Raw genomic sequence first — 27,047 nt, 5'->3', positions numbered from 1 at the left:
CCCGTTAGCGGGATCATTTGTGTCAACCACCGCTGAATACTCAAAATATTTACATTTTCATTAAATCACGTGCAATATAGCAAAACACAGCTTAGCTTGTTGTTAATCCACCTGGCGTGTCAGATTTCAATAAAGCTTTTTGGCGAAAGCATACCAAGCGTTTATGTAAGGACATCTCTCTCAGTAGACAAAATATTACAAACAGCTAGCAGCAAAGTAGATTGGTCATGAAAGTCAGAAAAGCAATAGATTAAATCGCTTACCTTTGATGATCTTCAGATGTTTGCACTCACGAGACTCCCAGTTACACAATAAAATGTTCCTTTTGTTCCATAAAGATTATTTTTATATCCAAAATACCTTCATTTGGTTGGCGCGTTGTTCAGAAATCCACAGGCTCGAGCAGTCACGACATCGCAGACGAAAATTCCAAATAGTATCCGTAATGTTCGTAGAAACATTTCAAACGTGTTTTTATAATCAATCCTCATGTTGGTTTTACAATATATAATCGATAGTATATCATTCGGGTATGTAGCTTCTTCAATAGGAGAGAGAGAGAGAAAATGGCTGCTCCAAGCTGTTGCACATACAAAACGCTGCTGGCACCCAGCCATACAATGACACGATGTGATCTTTCTCGCTAATTTTTTCAAAATAAAAGCCTGAAACTATGTCTAAAGACGGTTCACACCATGGGGAAGCCATAGGAAAAGAAATCTGGTTGATATCCCTTTAAATGGAGCGAAGGCAGGCTACGGAACATGGAGCTTTCAAAATAGAAGCCACTTCCGGGTTGGATTTTGCTCAGGTTTTCGCCTGCAATATCAGTTCTGTTATACTCACAGACAATATTTTGACAGTTTTGGAAACTTTAGAGTGTTTTCTATCCTAATTATGTGCATATTCTAAATTCTGAGCCTGAGAAATAGGCAGCTTAATTTGGGTACGTTTTTCATCCAAACATCAAAATACTGCCCCCTACACTCAAGAGGTTTTAACACCCCCAACAGACTGGCCCCTCTCACCCTCTCCACTCAACATCTGGCCACAGCTAGGCATAAAAGCACGAGCTCTGTATGACATGAATGTCCTTTTCCTCATCCCCTATCCCCCGTCACACAGAAGTTTGTCTACCAAGGAAACACTGGCCATCTGTGAGTGCGTCTGGTGCTATGCTTCCTCTCCTGCTAACAGAGCAGCTAGCGTATGGTTGACTGGCTGCTATGTAAACAGCAGGCCTGACTATACTGTACCCTGTCGGTCTGTCTGTGAACAAGCTGTACCAGCAGGGGGGGAAAAATGAGATAAGCACAGCAGGTGGTGGTACCCGACCCTTGAGGTCACCATTGATTTACACACAACTGATAGGCTGATTGGTCAGACAAACATTCTGGACATTAAGATGTAAAAGAGAAGACAGGACACGAAGGCTAAGGACACTACCCACAGGCCAGTAGAAGTCAATTGACAGAGACAAAAATATTTGGTCTCCATTGCTGCTCTACTGATGTCTCAAACTGTATTTCTATTTTGTCTCCTTTTTTAAAAAAACATTTCACTGACATCTGAGCTCAAGGAAAGCAAAGACGGATAGAAAAAAACGATTGTGTGAACCAAAAAGAGGAAAAAGACACACTGTGCTTTGATATGTTGCACCTCTGTTTTTACGTTGGTAAATGTCAATTCCACTTAGTCTCCAGTGGGCATGCCTGTTTCTCTGGTCTGTGTTGTGAGCTACAGTAAGCTGATGAGAGAGGCCAGCCTGTACTGACAGTCCTGGGCACTGTTAGAACTCAGCCCAAGAGATTCAAGTTTACAAATTGTGAAATGATTATCTTTCTCTACGCGCCTTCTCAAGCTGGGGAAGCCGTCTTGCATACCTTTAGAGAACATGAGAGGATCTGTTGGGTTTCTGACATCCCGTTTTGTTTTTGTCTTTTGAGGTTTCGGACCCAGGTGCGGCAGCCACATTATCAGAAGGAGCGGTGTTTGACAAATACACAGCAGTTTCCTCATGCTCTTTCCCACACCCTCCTGGCAAAACTCACTGTGTTAACCTGGGAAGACATTTCCATAAAAGCAAAGAGGAAAAGACATGTTGTAAAGTGACTGGTTGTCATTACAATCATAGCACACATTAGGCTCAAATTGGCCAGTTTGTGTTTATGAAGATGCTTTTCAGTTGCTAATGGCCCAAGCGTGGATGGAAAAACAGTTTTTCTGTTCTGAGGAATTTCTGAGAGAAGAATACCACAACTTAAAATTGGGTGGTTTCCAAATGTAACCAGTCAATCTAAAAAGGGGAAAATCATGCATAATCCTACTGTAGCGTACCTACAATTACCCTCAGTCATACTACGGCTACAGTAGGTCTGTGCATGTTCTCCATCACTTTGCTGGCAAGTGGAAATACTATTTTTTCCAACCCTCGAGACACGGACATGAACTGCTAGCATGGGCCAAGACATTCAATCTTTCTTGGATACCCAGTCCCTATCACCTCGTAAAGTCTGCTAATCAAAACCGCATTGTAGCCTAGCATCCCTAGTTAGCGTGTGCTGCTCTGTGGCTCAGGGGGTGTTACTGTGGGGGAGACTGGTAAGCAGCAGTGAGCAGTGTCATAGGGAGGCTGTGAGTGATGGATATAATAATCCTGGCAGAAAAGAACTGATGAATCATAAAGTTGTGGTTTCTCCAGCATAGGATGAAAAGAGTTCTTTACTAAACTCTTAGAAAAATATTAAAATAAAATGGTGCTATCTAGAACCTGAAAAGGGTTCTTCAGCTGTCCCAATAGGAGAACCCTTTGAAGAACCATTTTTGGTTCCAGGTAGAAACCTTTACCCAAAAATGGACCTCTACCTGGAACCCCAAAAAAATGGGACTTCTACCTGGAACCCCCAAAAAATGGGACTTCTACCTGGAACCCCCAAAAAATGGGACTTCTACCTGGAACCCCCAAAAAATGGGACTTCTACCTGGAACCCCCAAAAAAATGGGACTTCTACCTGGAACCCCCAAAAAATGGGACTTCTACCTGGAACCCCCAAAAAATGGGACTTCTACCTGGAACCCCAAAAAAATGGGACTTCTACCTGGAACCCCAAAAAAATGGGACTTCTACCTGGAACCAAAAATGACTATCTTATGGGGACAGCCGAATAACCTTTTTGGAACAATTATTTTTAAAGAGTGTAGTGTAAGCTATAGGCACTACAGAGGAAGCTTTAGTCAGCTGTAGGCTCCCCCTTGAGCAGAGCCATGATGAGTTCAACATCTAATTTCAGTTGACATTTGAATGAACCACAGCCTAAGCAGCAATGTGGCTGGTACTGGTTTGTCTGTCAGAAGAAAAACTGGTTAACTTCTGTGTCTTCACTCAAACTATCCCATCTCATCAACTCAGATCTGAACAGCCTTTGATCAAAGGCAGCACAACAAATTGGATCACACTTTAAACCCAATTATCTGTCCCCTTGCTAAACATGCTTTCACCAAATAGTCCCAGACTCATTCGTAGAGCAATGACTCACGAATGTTGATGTGTACCTTTTTCTGCTCACAGAATATCAACCGCGACTGTATGACATCACACGGCCTGGTTTGACACACGTTAATCAATCTTAGCGCATTGCCACGGTTACGTTAATATCCATAATACTCTTATCACATCAGTCAACAGTAATCACATTCAGAAATCCCACACGGGTACGTGTAGTGAGTTGCGTTGAGACAGATCTGCAGCTGGAAGCTAGAGCTGTGGCGGTTCTGCTCACTAAAGACGCATGTAACATCACAAACAAAGTGAAGCACTGAGAAAATGCAAGGGGTGCCTTTTTCTCGAAATTGAAAACAAGACCTAATAATGGGTAACTAAACCTCTCCTCCTGTACCAACCCCTCCTGGCGCCATTCTCAACTGAGTTTTTTTTCAGCAAAGGCAGTCCATCCTCCCTGCCTGGAAACCAACATTAAGAAAATATAGTCAGGAAGGAAATGCGGTCTAAAATGATTTGATGGAAATCAACGCATTCTTCTCACATTGCTGAATTGACCAGAAGAGGTACACATTTTGGTTTGGGAGACGGGAGGGAGGAACAGGAGGGTCGGGGAGAGATGGAAATGTTGAGCGTTGCATCCACGCTGCCAGAGAGCACATACCGTACCATGATTAAACAACATGGCTGACAAGGAAACCGTGCTTGAAATGCCTGGCTGTTTACACTATCTAAAAAACGGCTAACAGAAAACGGTCTCATTTCCATATTTTCAATGGTAGAGCTCCCTTCACTTTTCAGTATGCATGTCCCCGAACATGCTACCCTCTATAAGGCTTAGATTTGCCATGTACTTAAATGTATTATTTCAAATCACAAAAACGCATGTCCTTGCCAATACAGAAATGAAGCATGAGGATTCGCTACATCGCTGAATCTCATGTGTGTCATCATCGTCTAGCATGGCCTGAGTGTTTGATGTTTCATTGTGCATTTATTACACTTGCTAGATTACAGACAGCTGTGAGATGGGGTCTAATTCTAGGCCTATTTTCTTTTCCATCAGAGGGAAAAGGCTCCTTAATCTAGTGTTGTGGTGGCAGAATGAGAGGACACGTGAACCAGCCGCTGTGCTGCTCTTTCAACAGCTTTTCCAGCTTGGGCGGCGTAGCACGGCGGACCTGTGGAGGTGTTTTCCCAGGGCTCAACACCTCTACGGGACAGCGGAACACTTGGGCTAATGCTTTTCACAAACAATGAATAAGAAGGAATAAACCCTCCGCTCAACACTGCTTTCCTTAGTGGCTGTACAAGAGCCACAGCTAAGATTGATTTCAGAAAAGTGTTTCCAAAGCAGAATCAAACAGAACTGAATCTATTAGGACCAAGCTGTATGTGATTGTGAGATGCCGGAATGAATTGCCTGTCTTATTAAAGGATTGACCAGTGTTTGATGTCTTTGACAAATCATTGATTGAGAGCAAAGCAGACAAATCATTTCCTCACATTTTAATTTGCCTTATTCAAATCACCTATAAGGAATAGTATTGTAATGGGGGATTACAAGGTATCCATTGGCCTCCTTGCAAATGGAGATGGAAAACTGTTTAAGCAGCACTGAACTGCTGTTACAGCTCTACAGAGAATGTATTCAAATGTACACTAAACCGATGCTGTGTCTAGTATTCCCTGCTTCCTTTGGAGGTTGGATCATAGTAGCGGGTATTTTATGAGCTTTCATTAGAAGCTTTCCTCACAGGGGGATCAATTTAACCCGGGCAGAGCCAGCCTTGGCAGCGCTGTGCTTTCTGACAATTATCGACTGTGTCACTCCTCAGAACGCATGGCCCAGTGCAGTCATGTTCTAGGTGGGTTGCTGCGGTGACAGCTAGAACAGTGCTGAAGTACCACAAAGGGACCTCTAAAGCCCAAGGTCTTTGACAACAGACATCTGTCTGATCTGATGGCTTCCGCAGGTTTCCCGCCAAAACAGCTTGACAGCCATGAAAAGCGTGTGTGAAACCTTGATGAGGAATTCCACTGTGACGGCATAAAGTTCAGACATGTCTCTCTGTTCCCTCTGCTTGATTTGACTGAATCAGATCCACCATGTCCTAAATGCACATACCGTACATTTGTCCTTATCGAGGGAACATTTGCCATGGCGCTTGCCCTCCATTGTACACTACCCCCATGCAAAGCCATTGAGCTATTCAATGAGAGGTAGTCTATAAGCCCGATTTAAACTTATCCTGGCCTTCCATGACTGCCTCCTACCAGGGTCAAAGGTCAGGGGTGTACTCCCACTTCCTGTTCCGCAGGTTTGCTTTTTTCCCCCAAATGGATTCTTATAAATAAAAATGTATACGAATATTTTCAGAGACACCTTTGACCTTGTTCTGATGAATGCCCCTAATTGTCATTGGGACAACAGTGTCCATCTTTATCTCCATCCAGGGCCACTCAATTGATCTGGCCTAACCTCGTCACCCACTGAGTGTGTTTAAGACGGAGTAAATCACACACTGCGTGTTTCCAGCTGTAGTACTTCACACACACAGCATCAGGTTATAGTGTGCTTGTCGAGAGACACATAAACAAAGGGATACATAACGCGTAAGCTAAAACATGCCCGAGTACTGAATCTCAACAGCGTCGTCATGACATCCCTGCATTCTTGAGAGGGCCTCGGGGACAATGACAGGGCACGTACGTAATGCATAAACAGAGCAGGCAAACCCAACCAACCTCAGGGAGCGTTTAAAGTACCAGCAGGTTCAAATCATCTCTCAACCATGGAAGACTATATTTGTTTATTTGGTGGATAGAGAAATAAACACACATGGGACATGGTCCAAGTTCTCCTCTGACATGGTAATGACCGGTTACTGCTTAATGTATGTGGTGTTCCATTTCGCTAAATGGCCCAGTGAGGGATAACTAGTCAGGTTTTTACCGTAAAGCATTCACATAATCGTATTTTACAAGTCCCTGAAATGTGCCTTAAATACAGAGTTTCAGACAGAATCAACAAAGTCGCATGCAAACTCTGCGAAGCTCAAAATAAGACACGCTACAGCACTTACCGTGATCTTATATAAACTAGGAGAGTACACAGTACAGCAAAACCCAGGGGAAGGAGTGAAACAGCAGGCTGGCGCAGCACTCCGTTCTCTGTGCTGAACTTGCACTGCTGTTAAATAGCAGTTCATTCTTAAGTGAACGATAAGGTGTGTGTGTGTGTGTGTGCGCGCGCGCAGCCTCTTACTTCTGCAGGGTGAGGTTGAGGTCGTCTGTGCAGGCTTTGATCTTGTTCTGGGCCTCCAGGTGGTTCATGCTGTTGGTGGCGATGCCGTCGATCGACAGAACTACATCTCCCACACTCATTCTGGCTTTGGCTGCCTTGCCCCCATCGGTCAGCTGTGAAGACACACAGAACCAGACGTACACGATGAAACGGAAGTAAAATAAACATACACGCATGCATTCATTTACTGTAACAGGATAATAAACAGTAGAGAATCCCAGGAGTCAGGACTAGGGAATTCCGTGATATATTGAGCATAGCTTAGTGTATTTAACCTCCACGCACTGGAGGGTAGAATACACAGACAGACTCCCAGTGACTCCGAAGACATCTAATCTGTATCAGTCTTTTTATTTATGCGCCTTAGAACAACTTTCTTAAAACAAACAGTACGCATAAATTCATCTCAAACGTTCCATTCAACTCTATTTGTTCAGCTCTCTTATCACAGAAAATCAGACGAAAAGGGTGAGGCCTGATCATGCCTGAAAAGCAACATCAAAACAGGAAATGATTGCCATGAAATTATGAAACTACGCAATAAAATCCTGCTGTATTATTTCATATAGCATTGTGTTCGGTCCCTATGGTGTCTTATCTAACCTTGGTTACATAAAACAGACATTCTCTCTCTCTTTACAACACTGGCCACTTATCAGCTGGGCCCAGAATAGACCAGGCAAACACTCCAGGGACAGAGAAACAGACAGGGCACTACAATTGTGTGTGTACAGACAGGCAGGCCCCCTACACATGCCCTGTACAGGCAGGCCCCCTACACATGCCCTGTACAGACAGACAGGCTGGCTCTCTACACATGTCCTGTACAGACAGACAGGCAGGCCCTCTACACATGCCCTGTACAGACAGACAGACAGGCTGGCTCTCTACACATGCCCTGTACAGACAGACAGGCTGGCTCTCTACACATGCCCTGTACAGACAGACAGGCTGGCTCTCTACACATGCCCTGTACAGACAGACAGGCTGGCTCTCTACACATGCCCTGTACAGACAGACAGGCTGGCTCTCTACACATGCCCTGTACAGACAGACAGGCAGGCTCTCTACACATGCCCTGTACAGACAGACAGGCTGGCTCTCTACGCATGCCCTGTGCAGACAGACAGGCAGGCCCTCTACACATGCCCTGTGCAGACAGACAGGCTGGCTCTCTACGCATGCCCTGTGCAGACAGACAGGCAGGCCCTCTACACATGCCCTGTGCAGACAGACAGACAGGCCCTCTACACATGCTGTGTGTGCTGGCCTGTTTGATCCGAGAAGGATGGAAGCATGTCCTTATACAGTGCCTTGCGAAAGTATTCGGCCCCCTTGAACTTTGCGACCTTTAGCCACATTTCAGGCTTCAAACATAAAGATATAAAACTGTATTTTTTGTGAAGAATCAACAACAAGTGAGACACAATCATGAAGTGGAACGACATTTATTGGATATTTCAAACTTTTTTAACAAATCAAAAACTGAAAAATTGGGCGTGCAAAATTATTCAGCCCCTTTACTTTCAGTGCAGCAAACTCTCTCCAGAAGTTCAGTGAGGATCTCTGAATGATCCAATGTTGACCTAAATGACTAATGATAAATACAAATCGACCTGTGTGTAATCAAGTCTCCGTATAAATGCACCTGCACTGTGATGGTCTCAGAGGTCCGTTAAAAGCGCAGAGAGCATCATGAAGAACAAGGAACACACCAGGCAGGTCCGAGATACTGTTGTGAAGAAGTTTAAAGCCGGATTTGGATACAAAAAGATTTCCCAAGCTTTAAACATCCCAAGGAGCACTGTGCAAGCGATAATATTGAAATGGAAGGAGTATCAGACCACTGCAAATCTACCAAGACCTGGCCGTCCCTCTAAACTTTCAGCTCATACAAGGAGAAGACTGATCAGAGATGCAGCCAAGAGGCCCATGATCACTCTGGATGAACTGCAGAGATCTACAGCTGAGGTGGGAGACTCTGTCCATAGGACAACAATCAGTTGTATATTGCACAAATCTGGCCTTTATGGAAGAGTGGCAAGAAGAAAGCCATTTCTTAAAGATATCCATAACAAGTGTCGTTTAAAGTTTGCCACAAGCCACCTGGGAGACACACCAAACATGTGGAAGAAGGTGCTCTGGTCAGATGAAACCAAAATCTTTTTGGCAACAATGCAAAACGTTATGTTTGGCGTAAAAGCAACACAGCTCATCACCCTGAACATACCATCCCCACTGTCAAACATGGTGGTGGCAGCATCATGGTTTGGGCCTGCTTTTCTTCAGCAGGGACAGGGAAGATGGTTAAAATTGCTGGGAATATGGATGGAGCCAAATACAGGACCATTCTGGAAGAAAACCTGATGGAGTCTGCAAAAGACCTGAGACTGGGATGGAGATTTGTCTTCCAACAAGACAATGATCCAAAACATAAAGCAAAATCTACAATGGAATGGTTAAAAAATAAACATATCCAGGTGTTAGAATGGCCAAGTCAAAGTCCAGACCTGAATCCAATCGAGAATCTGTGGAAAGAACTGAAAACTGCTGTTCACAAATGCTCTCCATCCAACCTCACTGAGCTCGAGCTGTTTTGCAAGGAGGAATGAGAAAACATTTCAGTCTCTCGATGTGCAAAACTGATAGAGACATACCCCAAGCGACTTACAGCTGTAATCGCAGCAAAAGGTGGCGCTACAAAGTATTAACTTAAGGGGGCTGAATAATTTTGCACGCCCAATTTTTCAGTTTTTGATTTGTTAAAAAAGTTTGAAATATCCAATAAATGTTGTTCCACTTCATGATTGTGTCCCACTTGTTGTTGATTCTTCACCAGAAAATACAGTTTTATATCTTTATGTTTGAAGCCTGAAATGTGGCAAAAGGTCGCAAAGTTCAAGGGGGCCGAATACTTTCGCAAGGCACTGTATCTCTCCCAACTTAAAAGACGTCCGGACATCTAATGATTTTACGGTCTAGGTGGCATGCATGCCTCTGACTTAAATCAAACAGTGTATCGAAGTATAACACATTCCACTAGTAACTAATGTATCGAAGTAGAACACATTCCACTAGTAACTAATGTATCGAAGTAGAACACATTCCACTAGTAACTAATGTATCGAAGTAGAACACATTCCACTAGTAACTAATACATCGAAGTAGAACACATTCCACTAGTAACTAATACATCGAAGTAGAACACATTCCACTAGTAACTAATGTATCTAAGTAGAACACATTCCACTAGTAACTAATGTATCGAAGTAGAACACATTCCACTAGTAACTAATGTATCGAAGTAGAACACATTCCACTAGTAACTAATACATCGAAGTAGAACACATTCCACAAGTAAATAATACATTGAAGTAGAACACATTCCACTAGTAACTAATGTATCGAAGTAGAACACATTCCACTAGTAACTAATACATCGAAGTAGAACACATTCCACTAGTAACTAACCCACTTGGATTGGTAAACTTTAATCTACTAGATCCTCGATGTGTCTGCTATGTACTGAGAAAGAGAGTGTAAATGACTATCGTTTGCCTGCTCAGGTCATCTTTGAGAGGTTGATGTAGGGCCCGAGAAACGATGAGGGTCGTTGCTCTTAGAGGAAGGATGTGATCTTATCAGAGCTCCAGTAATGAACTCGCTGACTGCCTGGTCTTCTCTGTTGTGGAGGAGAGGAAAGGCTGGGGGGGATAGAAACAGGTACTGTAGATCCTCGTTTCGGTCTGTTTATCTATGAAAGTGTAAGATGCCAGCTCTAATAGCCTCATGTCACATTAGATTCATGTTATTTATGAGGGGTTGTGGGAAACTATTAAAGAGATTTGAAACACTTTCTATATAAAAAAAGTTATACAGTTCATACAATTCCAGAAGAACCGTGGAACTGGAGGTTATGGATGGAGACCATGTTGGAAATATTTTGGTTTTAATAAAAAAACATTTTTTACAAACCGCTGACTGAAGACAGGACCTCCAGGCATTCGTGTGTCAATGTGATAAACTTGGTAAATTTGGGAAAGGCATGGGTAAACTCGCAATGGCTGCCACTCGCAATGGCTGCCTGGGATGGTGATGCAATAATTGATAGTAATTTTGAATGTTCATTTAACTGATGTGGCTCATGCAATCAAATGTATTTTTTGTAAATCCTGTTGAGTTGAATCAACAAATCACAGCCTGCTCTTACTTCCTGCTTTGCTCCTCGCAATTGCCGCCAGTCCATCTATGATATGGTATTGACTTGAACGCCCGTTCTCATTCTATTTCTATAGCAGCACATGAAGTCAGGAGCAGAGGAGAAAATCAACGTCAATTAAAAATAGAAATATATTAAACGGTTATCACAGTGACCATGGTCATTTGGCTGGCCAATTACAGTCATCCAAAATTCCATGACCATCACAACCCTATATACAGTAGCCTAAGAGTCTTAGCGTTCGACTTCTAGTAAACCGTAAAGAACTCAAACTATAAGCTGTCAAAACTGGGGAAAAAGCAACACTTTTTGTGATGCAGCTTTAATCTTTTCATTCCCTTTGCAATGACATCCATTACACCCTAATACACAGTAAACCCACATGAGTAACCTACCGCCCTGGTTTGTCTGACTCCCATAATGCCAGTCTTTTTCCCAGGCAGCAGGTGGGGTCCTGTGCGTCACATTTCCCCTTCCACCAAGCCAGGCGGCCAGCCAGCCTGGAGATGTATGCTGGCGCTAAACACAGTAGCACAGGATATGACCTGACAGGAAACTGCTTGATGAAACCATGACTGCGGGGGATGACTCTCTCCCAGGTGTTGCGCCAGGAGATTACACAAGCCTGCCTGGCGTTCACCTCGTCAATAACTCAAGAGTCACCCCCTGCAAACAACACCTGTGGAGTCATTGCATAGGAACAAACAGCGCTCAGGGCCGCCTACATTCATAAAATAACCTGGACAGCTTTATTATGTAAGGATCCTCCCCAGAACTCACAATTTGTTAAAGGGGTCTAAATGCATGTGGTTTAAAAACACACACATAAGCATTATTTAACACGCTAGACATATTGGCGTGACACTGTTCAACGTCTATTTATTTAATTATAATTTGGCAGAGTTCTCAACGGACGTGAATTCAACATGTCCCCATGACATTGGATTGAGGTAAAGGTTGGATGAAATCCCCTTACCTTGATGACTCTTTGCAAATTCAAATCCGTTTTCCACATTGATTCAAAGTCATCACGCTGAAACTTTTTAATGAAATGACGTGAAAACAATGTTGATTCAACCAGTTTTTGCCCCGTGGCTAGTGTGCTGATTTTGTAGGAGACCTGCAGGCCATTATGCTGAAGTGTGACGAGACAGAGAAGCAACATTTTATAGAGGGTGGACCTCATTTCGGTCTTTGTCAGACCTATTATTAAAAAAGGTACAGTACACGTTGGACCATAATACATGGATGGGCTAGACTTCAATCTGTGGTTACATCACAACATTCAGCAACAAAAAATGACTTCAAAACGTCCCCAAAGATGAAGAATGTCTCTCAGCAGCCGTTTCTCGGCCACCTCATCACCGAGTCGGAGTCACATTCGTGATTACTCAGCCAGAGGAGAGACTGCTTTGGCTGTCAATGAAGTTCTTATTCACTCCATTCACAGCATTGTGTGAGAGGCAGCATAAAGCCTGCAGAGGAAGTAGCATGACTATGTAAGGACCTGTTGCCCAGGAATCCCTCCCATCCAGGAAGTTAAATAACCTTAGTAGGTAGACAAAAGAATCAAGAGCATACTGTACTGCCTGGAAGTCAGGAATGCTATTGTGTAGGCTTCATTATAGGGAGGGAGGGAGAGCGAGAGAGCGAGAGAGAGAGTAAGGGCAAGAGGACAGCCGGTCTTTGTTCACTGAGACCTCACAGTATGAGAGAGGGAGACCCAATGACAGTAGGGTCCATGCTGACACATGTTCCTTGTTTCAAGGAGATCAGAATGCAAAAGGCCTGCGGGAAGTACAGGAGGCATAGGTCAGGCATACTGTATGCATGCATACCATACATTCACAGGCATATTATACTGTTAGGTACAGGCACACATTTACACATTCATGAACGTACACAACACAGTAGTCCAGTACACTCACACAGCCTCGCCTCATTTCTCTTGAGGACTAAGTGAAACTACTTAAGCTGCTCTCTGGGGTTTAACTGCTGGCCAATCTGAGGGATGGTAACTACCATACAAACGCCATTAAATGTGAGTCTGAGCACCCCCTGGGGAACAGCTAGTCCTCCAGGCTCCATTCCCAAGACCAGAAGAGAAGCAGCTAGTTCTCAGTCTGACCCACACAAATCAGCCTCCTCTCATCCGCCTCCGCTGCCCTGGGGGTCAATGACAGAGTCAACAACAAGGTTATGGGAGGGAGCACAGCCCAGTCTAAGCACTCAGCAGGACTCAGGATTCCAGTGGGTGGGTTAGAAGGAATGGGCATGCGTGCGTCTGAGTATGTGCTTGAGTAGAACAGCCACATGTGAGGTGCACAGGCAGGGGTCAAATTTCTCAGTTTGGAACAGCCTTACCCTTTAGCCATCTAGAATCCCACATAAAGGAAGACAATGCTACATACCATATAGTCTATATTTGGTAAGAGACGCCAAACCCTGATCATCTCCAGACACAGTCCTTTTAAGAGGCTGTTCCCTTCATCTTTCCTTGTAAAGCTCTGATAAAAGTATACCGTCTGTGCAGTTTACTCTTAAAATAAATGGCAGAGAACAGAACACTTCATCAGCTTGCCATCCCTCTAGCAAACACGGCCTCTCTCACACACACAAAACCAATACATACCAGGCTAAGAATCCCTAGCATCTCCTCTCTCTGTAAATATCATACAACTAGAAAGAGCCCAGACACTAAAGGTGACGGAGAACAGACAGCCACACAACCTCAACTGTGTGTGCACCATTCAACTCTACAGTACAGAAACTACTGCACAGCACACGTTATCGCTCACTCAAAACACAATCCCATTATGAGTTCATATGACGAGTGGCTAAATAAATCTGCCTTGCCATGTAAGATCCTATTGGTAAAAGCGTATTATTTTAACAGACCACCATTCCTCCTCTACCAAACGAGAACACAAAATACAACATTTGGTTTCAGAAGCACCACCAGAAAATGACTCATTACATTTGTTCGGCAGATGAGAAAGTGGCAGCTGCCCCAATGGACAAAATATCTTTCCTCTTCTTAGAATGTGACCTAACCACATAATGCATGCTGTGGTTGCTGGTGTAGGGCTGTCCGAACACTGATAATGAATGACTGTTCCACCAGGATGACACGAGAGTTCTGAGCGTTTCCGTTTACAGATGAACAAGCACACCAGCTCATGCCACAGAACAGGGCCACCTGGCCAGGATTGGTGAGTAGTTAGCGGTTGGAATCAATGACAGATGAGGTACCAACTTAACCAGTGGAAACGCTCGTCCCTCTCATCTCATGAACACGTGACGAAACGACATGCCGTCTTTTTGCGTTCTCACTAGGAGTACTCTCTGGCATTCACTGAGAGTAGTGGCCCTTTCACAGAGGAAAAAAGGGACATCTATTAGACTGTGGTTTTCTGACACAGTCTTCACAAAATGGTGCTAATTGAGAGTTCTAAATGAAGATGGATGAAGTGAGAAAGAGATACCGCTCCTCTATCTCCACCACTGTGACTCGCCACACAGAGAGAGTAAGCCAGGAGCGGTATCTCTTCATCTCCACCACACAGAGAGAGTAAGCCAGGAGCGGTATCTCTTCATCTCCACCACACAGAGAGAGTAAGCCAGGAGCGGTATCTCTTCATCTCCACCACTGTGACTCGCCACACAGAGAGAGTAAGCCAGGAGTGGTATCTCTTCATCTCCACCACTGTGACTCACCACACAGAGAGAGTAAGCCAGGAGCGGCTTTGCCTTCTTTTCAATAACCCGCCACAAATTGCTTCCATGTGCCTCCCATCTGCCTTTTACAAGAAACGTAGCCCTTGTAATCAAACAATCAAATAACGGCAACACAGTCACACAAATCTAATTCAGGTCGAATAAAAGTGCGCGGATTAAAAAGTTGACTGATAAATCACCGTATGGTTACGAGGCTAATTGTTTGATAAGTAAAGCAGGATATAACAATAATGGAATAGATACCAGCAGTAGATTCATTCTTATTCTCATAACCAGATGACAAGGGGATGGGAGGGACAGTGAGGAAGATGTGTGGAGCGTCGGGAGTTCTCTGATGTGGAGAAGAAAGTCGCTTACAAAGACAAAGAGCAGCAGTTTCAGATGTGTCAGTGTTCCTTGATTCATTGCTCTAGAACTACTCCCAGAAACGTTCTTGGTACAATATAGTCTAAACGGTCAAAATGGGTGAATATTAAATAACTCTCACATGGATGTTTTAGGTAAACTGATTTGGTCGATTTGTTCCAAACATTGTTATTACAATACATTTTTATCTTGTGTACTAACTCAGTCAACAGGCTTGGTATACCCAACTCCCATTTCTACCTATTCCAATCCAATTAGGCAGAAAGAGATAGTCTGAAGTAACTAACCCGATTGAGAAAATCGTTGCGATAAGCATCTTCATTATTGAGCAAATTCTGCTTCACCCAAAGCTCTGAGTACCAGTGTGTCTTCAAGAAATGCCTATTAAAAGGAGTGAGGCAGAGTGTTTGTGGTTGTAGCATTTCTGAGGAGTCAGGCCCGAGGAAGTGAGTGTGGTTGAGAGTGCTTGTGAAATGGATGTGACGTCTGAGGGCCACGCAGAGAAAGGCCTTGTATGGGGTTGTTACTATTAGCCTCTTATCTGCCTGCTAAAGACAATGCAGTCTGGGACAGACAACCAGATTCTCTCAAATGGCAAACGATATGCTGCAACACCTGAACAACACGTGGCTGTTGTAAAATGTCCACTGGGTTCAAAACAGAGTTAATCAGATTGTAAAGCAATGTTAACAAACTGAAATAAGAATTGATCTAGTTACTGTGTGGAGTCAAGACTTGCCTAGTTAAATAAAAGGTCAAACAAAGGTTAAATAAATGCATTTTAAAAAGGCAACAGCCTCAGAATGTCCCTATAAAAGCCCTGAACCCTCTGCCTTGTAGAATCACTGGGATGAATCCGTGGAGGCAGCATTCCTTGATCGTGCGCGGTTCAGCTAAACCACAATCTGCTGGGCCAGTACAAGCAGGACAAATGGCCCAGAAAGAACATGGTGTAGTAGAGAGCTGAGGTGCAGGTGGTGTCTTGCCTTTTATAGCTGCACACTGGTTTCAGCCTGCACAAGACTGAGTGGGAAAGAACACGGGAGCATGAAAAGAAAATAGAATAGAGGAGAGAGAGAAGGGAAGTGTCTGGGCAGGAGAGAGCAGAGGTACAGTAGAGGACGATATAAAAGAAGAGAGGGGGGGAATGAAAAGCAAGTGTTCTTTCATTTTGAAGAAAACAGCCACTTGAACAGAGACGAGCTATTGTCCCCATCTAGGGCTTGGTTGTCATGGTCTAGCAGGCTCTTGCCCCCGTCTACGGCTGGGTTGTCATGGTCTCATTCCAGCCATCTCCTCCTGTAATCACACTGCTGCTGAAAGTCAGGACACTGCCTTCTGGCCCAAGACTGGCACTCTCACAACTAATGCCATGACAACAAACAAAACATTCCAAAAGCAGGACAAGTACTACAGACTGAATACTGAATGCTCTACTCTGTCCAGAAACAAAATGCCAATGCAGAGCGGTGATATAAAAGGAATAAATTAATGATAGTAATTACTTGATTACCATGTGCCACACTCAACAACAAATGTCATAAGGGTTTTTCTTTATTTTTACTATTTTCTACATCATAGAATTAGTGAAGACATCAAAGCTATGAAATAACTAATGTGGAATCATGTAGTAACCTAAAAAGTGTTAAACAAATTAAAATATATTTTAGATTATTCAAAGTGGCCACCCTTTGCCTTGATGACAACTTTGCACATTCTTGGCATTCAATCAGCTTCACCTGGAATGCCTTTCCAACAGTCTTGAAGGAGTTCCCACATATTCTGAGCACTTGTTGGCTGCTTTTCCTTCACTCTGCAGTCCAACTCATCCCAAACCATCTTAATTGGGTTGAGGTTGGGTGATTGTGGAGGCCAGGCCATCTGATGCAGCACTCCATCCCTCTCCTTCTTGGTCAACTAGCCCTTACAACCTGGAGGTGTGTTGGGTCATTGTCCTGTTGAAAACAAATGATAGTCCCACTAAGCACAAACCAGATGGAATGGCATGTTGCTGCAGAATGCTGTGGTAGCCATGCTGGTTAAGTGTGCCTTGAATTCTAAATAAAATCAGTGTCACCAGCAAAGAACCCCCACCCATTCAACAGACCAAAAAGGACAGATTTCCACCAGTCTAAAGTCCATTGCTCCTGTTTCTTGGCCCAATCAAGTCTCTTCTTATTGGTGTCCTTCAGTAGTGATTTCTTTGCAGCAATTCAACCATGAAGGCCTGATTCACGCAGTCTCCTTTGAACAGTTGATGTTGAGATGTGTCTGTTACGAAACTCTGAAGCATTTATTTGGCCTGCAATTTCTGAAGCTGGTAACTCTAATGAACTGGGTCTTCATTTCATGTGGCGGTCCTCATGAGAGCCAGTTATCATAGCGCTTGATGGTTTTTGCGACTGCACTTGAAGAAACTTACAAAGTTCTTTACATTTTCCAGATTACTTTAAGGTCAGACTGTCGTTTCTCTTTGCTTATTTGAGCTGTTCTTGCCATAATTCTACCTACCTTGTCATAGCACAACTGATTGGTTCAAACTCCTTTTAACAAGGCACACATGTTAATTGAAATGTATCCAAGGTAGGTGTATCCACCTCATGAAGCTGGTTGAGAGAATGCTAAGAGTGAAAAGCTGTCAAAGGAAAATGGTGGCTACTTTGAAGAATTTCAAATTTCAAACACATTTTTATATGTTTAACACTTTTTTGGTTACTACATGATTCCATATGTGTTATTCATAGTTTTGATGCCATCACTATTATTTAGTAATAATAAAGAAAAATCCTGGAATGAGTAGGTGTCCAAACATTTTGCTATTTCCTTTTGCAATACATCCCTCCATTTTACTATGATGTCTCACGAGAGTCCTGAACCTCCCTATTTGTAACATATTCTACCAATAAGATTACATTTATACATAGTAGAAACAAGGTTAATTCCATTACGATTTTTATTTTATTTTTTATAATTTACTAGGCAAATCAGTTAAGAACAAAAAAAATATTATTTTCAATGACACCCTACCTTGTTCAGGGGCAGAATGACAGATTTGTACCTTGTCAGCTCGGGGATTCGACCTAGCAACCTTTCAGTTACTGGCCCAGCGCTCTAACCACTAGGCTACCTGCCGGCCCTAAATGAGTTGGCTGACAACTTTCAGTTCAGGTTAAATGTAGCATTGTGTGGTGGTTGGTAGCGTGAGTCGTAATCAAAGTCAACTGTTCTAAATTGTTCAAACCCAGAATAAGATCACAGACCAACCGATTTCTCCAGAGCAGACATTCCTGTCGTCCTGCCATCTTGTTTGTCTTCGTGGCCAATGATTTGATCTTAAACGTTTTACATTTTTCAACAACCAAAAAAGCAAAAGCAGGGGAATGAAATATATCAAAACGGAGTGATGTTACTGGATCCATAGATCTCGTTTCTTTCTTTTGCCATGCCATCAGGGTAGACTGGAAACAGCTGCCCAACTACTGAATACTCAGACTCACTGACCAAACAGATGTAATCTGGGCTGATATATTGCATTGCTACGAAACCCATAGTTTTATTTAACTATGCATATTGTAGATCAGAAGACCTAAAGATGTGTGAATCTGGATTAATTGATGTAATTCAGGTTGTCACACCCAGTCGTCACATTAACCCCTTCATTTCCAACACAGTACCTTATTATTAAGTCTATTTTTCCATTATGATTGACCGACTGCCATTTCCACTCCATCTGTCATTCATCATCAGACACTGAGTGGACGCGTTGATGTGTTTCTGGCTCAGTAATCTGGCCCGTTTTAAAACGTCTGCTCTCACTCAACCTTCTGCTGCACATTCCCTCCTGCCATTTTAAGGGATGGTTAGGATTTGGGGGGAAATCATAATGAAATACAGTACATTATTAGGTTCTCCTTTAATGAGGAGTGCGGGACCTCAAGGCAGTCTGGTTCTATTGATATCAAATATGGACTGGGTCATCACTGGATTCACAGGGTCACTCACAAGGAGACTGAAACCTACGTTAAAACAGTGAAATATGGGGAAGTATGAAAAGAGGACACTGTGGTATCTGATGGAATATGGAAAAAAAAAATGGAAAAACATTTTCTCCGACCATTATGTATTTCAGTTTAATCTAGAGAGCACTAGGAATATTCACACCACCTAACCCCACAGTGACGGGAATCTTCAAATCGTAAACTGTGGGTTTCATGGAGGGAGACCAGACCACGCTAGGTAAATGCTAGGTAAATGAGGAGTGTAAATATCACTGATGCAGACCTAATGACTAGAGCAGGGACTTGCCAGGGACCTCACAATACGATATCACAATACTTAGGTGCCGATATGATATGTATTGCGATTCTCACGATACTATATGCATTGCGATTCGATATTGCAATATTATTGCGATTTGATGCTCCAAACATAGTGCTCACCGTGCCTGCTACAGAGGGACAAGTGAGAGCCATTGAGAAAATGAGTGTTAATCAGTCATGGAAATAAAAGCGCTCAAATCATGTTGGCTCACCCTTTAAAAAGAAGATGGATAAAGATAGGAGAAACACCAGAGTTTTGGCACAGGTACAGCCGACTGGCGCTAGATACCTAGCATATTTCTTTTATACAGTATATAGCGCTACTGTATCGATTCTCCCCCCTTTCACTACTAAAGACCCACTTGTAGATGGTGTGTTTCATGGGGTGTGTTGACGTACTGTTGGTGTCCATTAGTATCTGAATCGGGTAGAAACGTAACCACACATTATTTAACAAGGCCACAATCACAAACCACATGACCTAAATCTAACAACAATCTGGACGTGCTTACCGTCTCCCCGCTGCGCTTCCAATCGCAATGAATCATCTTCCCCATATGGTGCTCTCGTCCTCTGCCTTTGTACCTCTCTATACCGCACTTCATCTCCCCCTGTCCCTGGTCCCCTCCATAGCGCAACACAAATCACAGGCTGATAATACAGCATTCACACGAATCCATCCAGACCCTGATAACTGGCATCAATAGAGAGGACAATAACCATTGTGCTCTCTAACTGAATAAACCCTGCAGAGCACTACTGAGCTTTCCCATGTAGACACAGAGAGAGGAAGGCCAAAAGCCCTATATTAGTTCAATATGACACAGTGTCTGTATAAGGACTTGTGATGTGTTCCATTTCAAAACTCTCATTCTTCGTGGAAATATCCATATAAACCCGAAGAGATTAATGAACATGTTAACACCGGAGATAACGGAGGGAAACATTATTAATAAACCGTTAACATTTGAATGTATATCGTTTGGCCTCTGCTACACAAACCATCTTAATGGTTCCTTGAAATACCAGAGGGAGCGCTTGGTGGGTTTTATTTATTTTCTCTGGACCGGGATTCTGGTGAGAGCTCAGCTCTATGTCAAACAAAGTAGAATTTGAGTCAAGTTCACGTTGTTCCTGTTAATCTGAAATAAACATTAAAATAGTTTACAACTTCAGCGCAACAAGAACAGTATGTGCAATAACAGACTGAGGTTGAATGTGAAAATTAGAAAAACCCAAGCAAGACTTAATGTCTATAAAGAAGATTGACTGGGCAGAATATAGATGTTTAAGGTGACATCAAAGAGCTCTGAAAAATTATCCAGACCCAAAGGAACTGCTCTGTCTCCCAATAATAACAGCTCTGATTGGCCCAGAGTCAGGAACACTCAAAATAGCCCTTGTGGTTGCTGCAATACACTCTAATAATTGACCCGAAAATATAAATCTCAAAAACAAAATGAAAGAATGCGTTCTCTAAATCATGCCACTGTTCTGGTGCCAAATCCACACAACCCAATACAGATTGAGGTACCCTGTGAGTGAGTCTCGCATAATGGTTTACTGGGAAAAGCCGGGACAATCATGGAACGTAACCTGATTCCCGCTGATAGCTTGACCTGAAAAACTGTGGTTAGTTTACTCACTGAACTATCAATCCGTCACAACAATGCCTAAATTATTCCTAATAAATAGTGTGTTGCCTAATGAGTAAAATAAGTTATTTCAAATATAGGGCATAAGGTTTTAACAATGTTACTGGTTTAGAAAGATAACTTCCCATACAACCGACTGTGAAACATGAGAATCCGATGAAGACTGTTTTTGGACAGGGTATATTTTACCCACAGCGTTCATCTGCCATCTTAACCCTGCCCTTTGAAATGTAATATTTGTGCTTTGTGTAGTACAGGCCTCATTCCTCCTCTCATAAGAAACAGAGAATAGCCTGACAAAACAAACACATACTGTGTATAGGCCTATCTATAACATGCAAGCCAATGCCATGTGGGTGACCTGATCTTGATAATGGCGCCGAAGGAGATGGCTGCAGTTTTTACAATCCTGTAACCAACTGTGAATGTTTTTTCACGTTATATGTAACTGGTTTTGAACATAATGTTTCTGCCACTGTGTCTTATGACCAAAAAGACCTTCTAGACATCAGGACAGCGATTACTCACCCCGTACTGGACGAATAATTTTTCTTCAACGAGTCGGATGGGAAGGATTTACACCCGACAGGGCCCTCATCCCCACCATTCGCAGGAGGAAAAGACTGCGATATCGTGGACGACCGTCCGGGTGCCTTGTAAGGATCCTTCGCCGAGAGTGTACTCTACCATCAGTCAACGTACAATCAAATTGATAATAAACACTGACAAACTACAATCACAACTGCAATATCTTATGTTTCACCGAGTCGTAGCTGAACAACGACATGATTAACATACAGTTGGCGGGTTAAGCTTTATCGGCGGGATAGAACAGCACTGGTAAGACAAGGGGTGGCGGCCTATGTATATTTGTAAACAACAGGTGGCGCAAGATATCTAAGGAAGACTCAAGGTTTTGCTCACCTGAGGTAGAGTATCTCATGATAACTCTTGGTAAGTATTGTGGTAAGTAGTGTGGTCTACAGGTTAACAATCTATATTTTTCGTAGCTGTCTATATACCACCGCAGACCGATGCTGGCACTAAGACAGCACTCAATGAGCTGTATTCCGCCATAAGCAAACAGCAAGACGCCCATCCAGAGGCGGCGCTCCTAGCGGCTGGGGACTTTAATGCAGGGAAACTCAAATCCGTTCTACCAAATCTCTACCAGCATGTGAAATATGCAACCAGAAGAAAAACAATAATTCTATACCACCTTTACTCCACACACAGAGACACGTACAAAGCTCTCCCTCGCCCTCCATTTGGCAAATCTGACCATAATTCTATCCTCCTAATTCCTGCTTAGAAGCAAAAACTAAAGCAGGAAGCACCAGTGACTTGGCGAATAAGAAAGTGGTCAGACAAAGCAGATGCTAAGCCAAAGGACTATTTTGCTATCAGACTGGAATATGTTTATTTTCTATTTTTTACATTTTTTAAGCATTTTTGTTTACGGGCTTGTAAGTAAGCATTTCACTGTGAGGTCTACACCGATTGATTGTATTCGGCACATGTGACAAATACAATTTGATCTTAGTGTCCAGTGATGACATGAGATTTCAACAGCTATAGATTGCCCTCCGTCGTAGAATGGAATCACATTAGCATACCATAATAAGACGTGGGGGTAGAGAGACATCAGGGAGTTCTGACTGAAATGCAAACAGACAGCTAAAAATAGTTTGTATGTTCACCCAATGTATCGCATGTCCTGGCTAAACAAACCATAGGGAAACCAAGGTCGAGAGGGGAAAAGAGTGGGTGGGATGGAGGTAACCTAACGTAGTAGGCATAAAATAAATGCCTGAAACTCCCTTACATACTGTTTAAGATAAAAATAAAAAAAATACAAAATTATAACCAATCCAGTAAAATGTGGAGGAGTTAAGATGGAGTGTCACCTTGATAACGTCCAAAATGGGAAGTCACGTCACAGACTCGCTTTCCATTTCCCCCGAAAACCAGAACATCCGGTTGTTGGGGACTCGACAAAGGCTAGGATGGATAGAGAGAGAGAGAAAGAGAGAGAGAGAATCCTACACTATGCTACAGTGAGCAGACAGGCACATGTAACTCAATCTAGCCATCGTTTAGCCTGCACTGCCCTGTAGGAGAGAAACATAAGTTCTGGACCCTCCTTCCTCTCTGACTGTAATTAATGGTTCATGTGCTCAATAGAACTAGGCCTTGAATAAAAGCTGAGCTGATAATACCCCAAAAGGAGTGTTGGAGCAGAGAATTCGCAGATGAATGTGACAGAGACAAAGGAGATGATTGTGAGCTACAAGAAAAAGAGGACAGAGGACGTCCCCATTCTCAATGGGGCTGCAGTGGAGCAGGTTGAGAGATTGAAGTTCCTTGGTGTCCACATCAACAAACTAACAAGGTCCAAGCACACCGAGATAGACATGAAGACGGCACGACAAAACCTATTCCCCCTCATGTGACAGAAAAGATTTGGCATGGGTCCGCAGATCCTCAAAAGGTTCTACAGCTGCACCATCGATCGCATCAATGCCTGGTATGTCAACATCTCAGCCTCCGACCGCAAGGCACTACAGAGGGTAGTGCGAACGGACCAGTACATCACTGGGGCCAAGCTTCTTGCCATCCAGGACCTCTATACCAGGCGGTGTCAGAGAAAGGCCCTAAAAATTGTCAACGACTCCAGCCACCCTAGTCATAGACTGTTCTCTCTGCTACCGCACGGCAAGCGGTACCAGAGTGCCAAGTCTAGGTCTAAGAGGCTTCTAAACAGCTTCTACCTCCAAGCCATAAGACTCCTGAACATCTAATCAAATGGCTACCCAGACGATTTTCATTGCCAACCCCCCCCTCTCTTACACCGCTGCTACTCTCTGTTGTAAACATTAATAACTCTACCTACATGTACATATTACCTCAACTAACCGGTGCACATTGATTCTGTACCGGTACCCCCTGTCTATTGTTAATTTATTTCTGCTCTTTAACAACTTGTTACTTTGATTTCTAATTAATATTTTTTTTTAACTGCATTGTTGGTTACGGGGCTCGTAAGTAAGCATTTCACTGTAATGTCTACCTACACCTGTTGTATTCGGCACATGTGATTAATACAATTTGATTTGATAGAGGGATTGAGTCTCAGGCACCTAGAGTACTGTAACGCTCCCTTTCTCTGCTAATCCCTATTGGAACATTAACTCAGACAGCAGACTGGCCAGCACCAGATTTAGTTACAGAGCTTAACGCTAAACACACAGAACAGCGGGCTACACTAGTATAGTGTGCAATTTCCTGGTGTAACGTGCACTTTTACTAACACTATCACTTCTGAACATCATATCAGGCTAGACGCCAGCTCACATTTCAACTGGAGCGCTCAACTCATAACTCTAAACGGAATCATTTCAAACGGACAAGTCTTGCCATTTGACATCCATCTGCTAAATGTGACAGTGCAAATGATGTAAATAAATCTTTACTCTACATCATGTGTCTCAAGGCCCACGAGCCCATTCAATGCGGCCCGCGGGTGGTTTGAGTAAACAAACAAACAAACATGTTTTTTGGGGGGGAGATACAACCTCAGTCTACATTGACATTTTTATTTAACTAGGCAAATCAGTTAAGAACAAATCCTTACTTACAATGACGACCTAAGAAATTACTAAAACCAAATTGAAACAAATGATATTGGACCTACATTTATACAGTCTCTTCACTCTTTCAGGTTGCTAAGAATCACCCAAATGAAAGCTAGGAGTATCAAAAATTCAAAAAACGATTAATAGAAGACAATTTTTTTGCTAATTTTGACACAGAAGATAGGTAACTTAGGGTGTCACCCAGGCTGTCACACCCGGAGGGTCCTTGTCTCATCGTGCTCTAGCGACTCCTTGTGGTGGGCCGAGCGCCTGCAAGCTGACCTCGTCATCAGTTGGACGGTGTTTACTTCGACACATTGGTGCGGGTGGCTTACATGTTAAATGAGCAGTGTGTCAAGAAGCAGTGCAGCTTGGCAGGTCATGTTTTGGAGGACGCATGCCCTTGACCTTCTCTCCTGAGTTCATTGGGGAGTTGCAGCAATGAGACAAGATCATTACTATCAATTGGACATCATGAAATTGGGAAGAACAAAGGGCTTAAAAAAGAACTATTTTTCAGTGTGGCCCTCCAGACCACGGTGAAGATATGTGTTTGCCACCTCGTCTTTCTTATACAGACTCAATGATCAGAATCATTTTCAAGGGATGACTCCAAACCCTTTGTTGGACACCATAGCGTAACCGTGCTACTTAAAAAAAAAAAAGTTACATTTTTATTTATTTTACCTTTATTTAACTAGGCAAGTCAGTTAAGAACAAATTCTTATTTTCCAATGACGGCCTAGGAACAGTGGGTTAACTGTCTGTTCAGGGGCAGAACGACAGATTTGTACCTTGTCAGCTCGGGGGTTTGAACTTGCAACCTTCCGGTTACTAGTCCAACACTCTAACCACTAGAACCACTAGAGGCTACATGTGCCGAATACAACAGGTGTATGTATACCTTACAGTGAAATGCTTACTTACAAACCCTTAACTAACAATACAGTTAAGAAAAATAAACAAATAAAGTAACAAATAATTAAAGTAGCAGTAAAATAACAATAACAATTCCTCCTTAGTACTCATTTGACTGTTATTACAAAGCCAAACCTATTTCATGGCCTCTATGAGAACAGAGACAAGCTACATCATCGCCCCTTCAACCTCCGAACTTTTATGAAAATACATAAATGTGGCTAGTAGAAGAGCCAAGTTAAACAAAAACTACAAGCACAGTACACACAAACGTTCACAGAGACGGGCATTGGTGTAGCTAGCAGACTACAGGCCAGACTCGAATGTCAACCCGATCCCGTAACTAAGCTAGCCACTTCCACCTGCAGTTCTAAGACTGTGTGAGAACTAAGTCAAGCCATCAATGGCTGTCAGATTACAGACCCAAAACACTCCATCAGGAAAGCAGCAGACAGTGTTGGGATTAGAATGTAATCAACCCTGGCCTATTACACCTTCATTATGCCTTGATTACACAGGGTATAACTAAAACACTATCAATCATAACAGTATGTCGTCTTTTTATCATCACAACCATAAAGGCAAAAATGCACCAAATTTGCCCTAAGGAGTTCGGTACATTTGATTGATCTGCACTGAGACTCTTGTAATCCAAGTGTCTAAATGGTGTTGTTTTCTCCACAACCTATTAATAGAGCAACCACTGGTACTGGAGCCAGGACTAGTGTGTTGACTGATGACTTTCTACAGTAGTGTACGCTCCGAAATTTGCGCTGACAGATCTGGACGCCCGTCTTCTATTCTGGTACTGAATATGTTCAATGGTGATGGTGTTATAATATGTTGTGTACAATAACAAGATCCCCATTGGATCCAGCGGTGGATTAGGGGTAAACAGATTATAACTGTAGTCTCCACAACTAGGCCTTCTGTATGAAGAACTTCCAGCTAATCCGTCTCTGGGCGGAGTGATACAGGGGTTGAGTGAGGGATTGATGGGAGAGGTATGGCCCATCAGTGGAATGACAGACAGACGAGAAGAACCACAGCCCGCAGTAGGACTGTTTAAAATAAATAGTGGACTTACATTCCTCAGCTGAGAGAAAGCGGGCTGGGCTGGCTAACAGAGAGATGCTTGTTTCATCTCCGTCCTGTCTATGGAGAGAAACTAAGGAAAAGATCCAGGCCATTCTTTCACACAAAAACTCACAGATATGATTGATTCTACATGCCAAATCAGTAACCATACATCTCTGTGATATAAAACATCGCATCGCTCCCACCTCAACATCTCTGTGATATAAAACATTGCTCCCACCTCAACATCTCTGTGATATAAAACATCGCCCCCACCTCAACATCTGTGATATAAAACATTGCTCCCACCTCAA

At 43.0% G+C, this 27,047-nt stretch overlaps 1 protein-coding gene across 7 annotated transcripts in view; it reads right to left on the bottom strand.

Moving 5' to 3' along the window:
• pdlim5b (PDZ and LIM domain 5b) overlaps positions 1-27,047 on the bottom strand; it is a 72,171-nt gene that overhangs the window by 22,340 nt on the left and 22,784 nt on the right. For all 7 annotated transcript variants that reach the window (XM_021602764.2, XM_036977447.1, XM_036977448.1 and 4 more), the window contains exon 3: positions 6,768-6,919. In XM_021602764.2, the coding sequence (XP_021458439.2) occupies positions 6,768-6,919 (152 nt within the window). The remainder of the gene's footprint in view (positions 1-6,767; positions 6,920-27,047) is intronic.

The sequence above is a fragment of the Oncorhynchus mykiss genome, chromosome 5 (genome assembly GCF_013265735.2).
Source record: "Oncorhynchus mykiss isolate Arlee chromosome 5, USDA_OmykA_1.1, whole genome shotgun sequence".
In the NCBI taxonomy this organism is placed as follows: Eukaryota; Metazoa; Chordata; class Actinopteri; order Salmoniformes; family Salmonidae; genus Oncorhynchus; species Oncorhynchus mykiss.
This window is presented reverse-complemented; position numbering and strand designations above follow the sequence as displayed.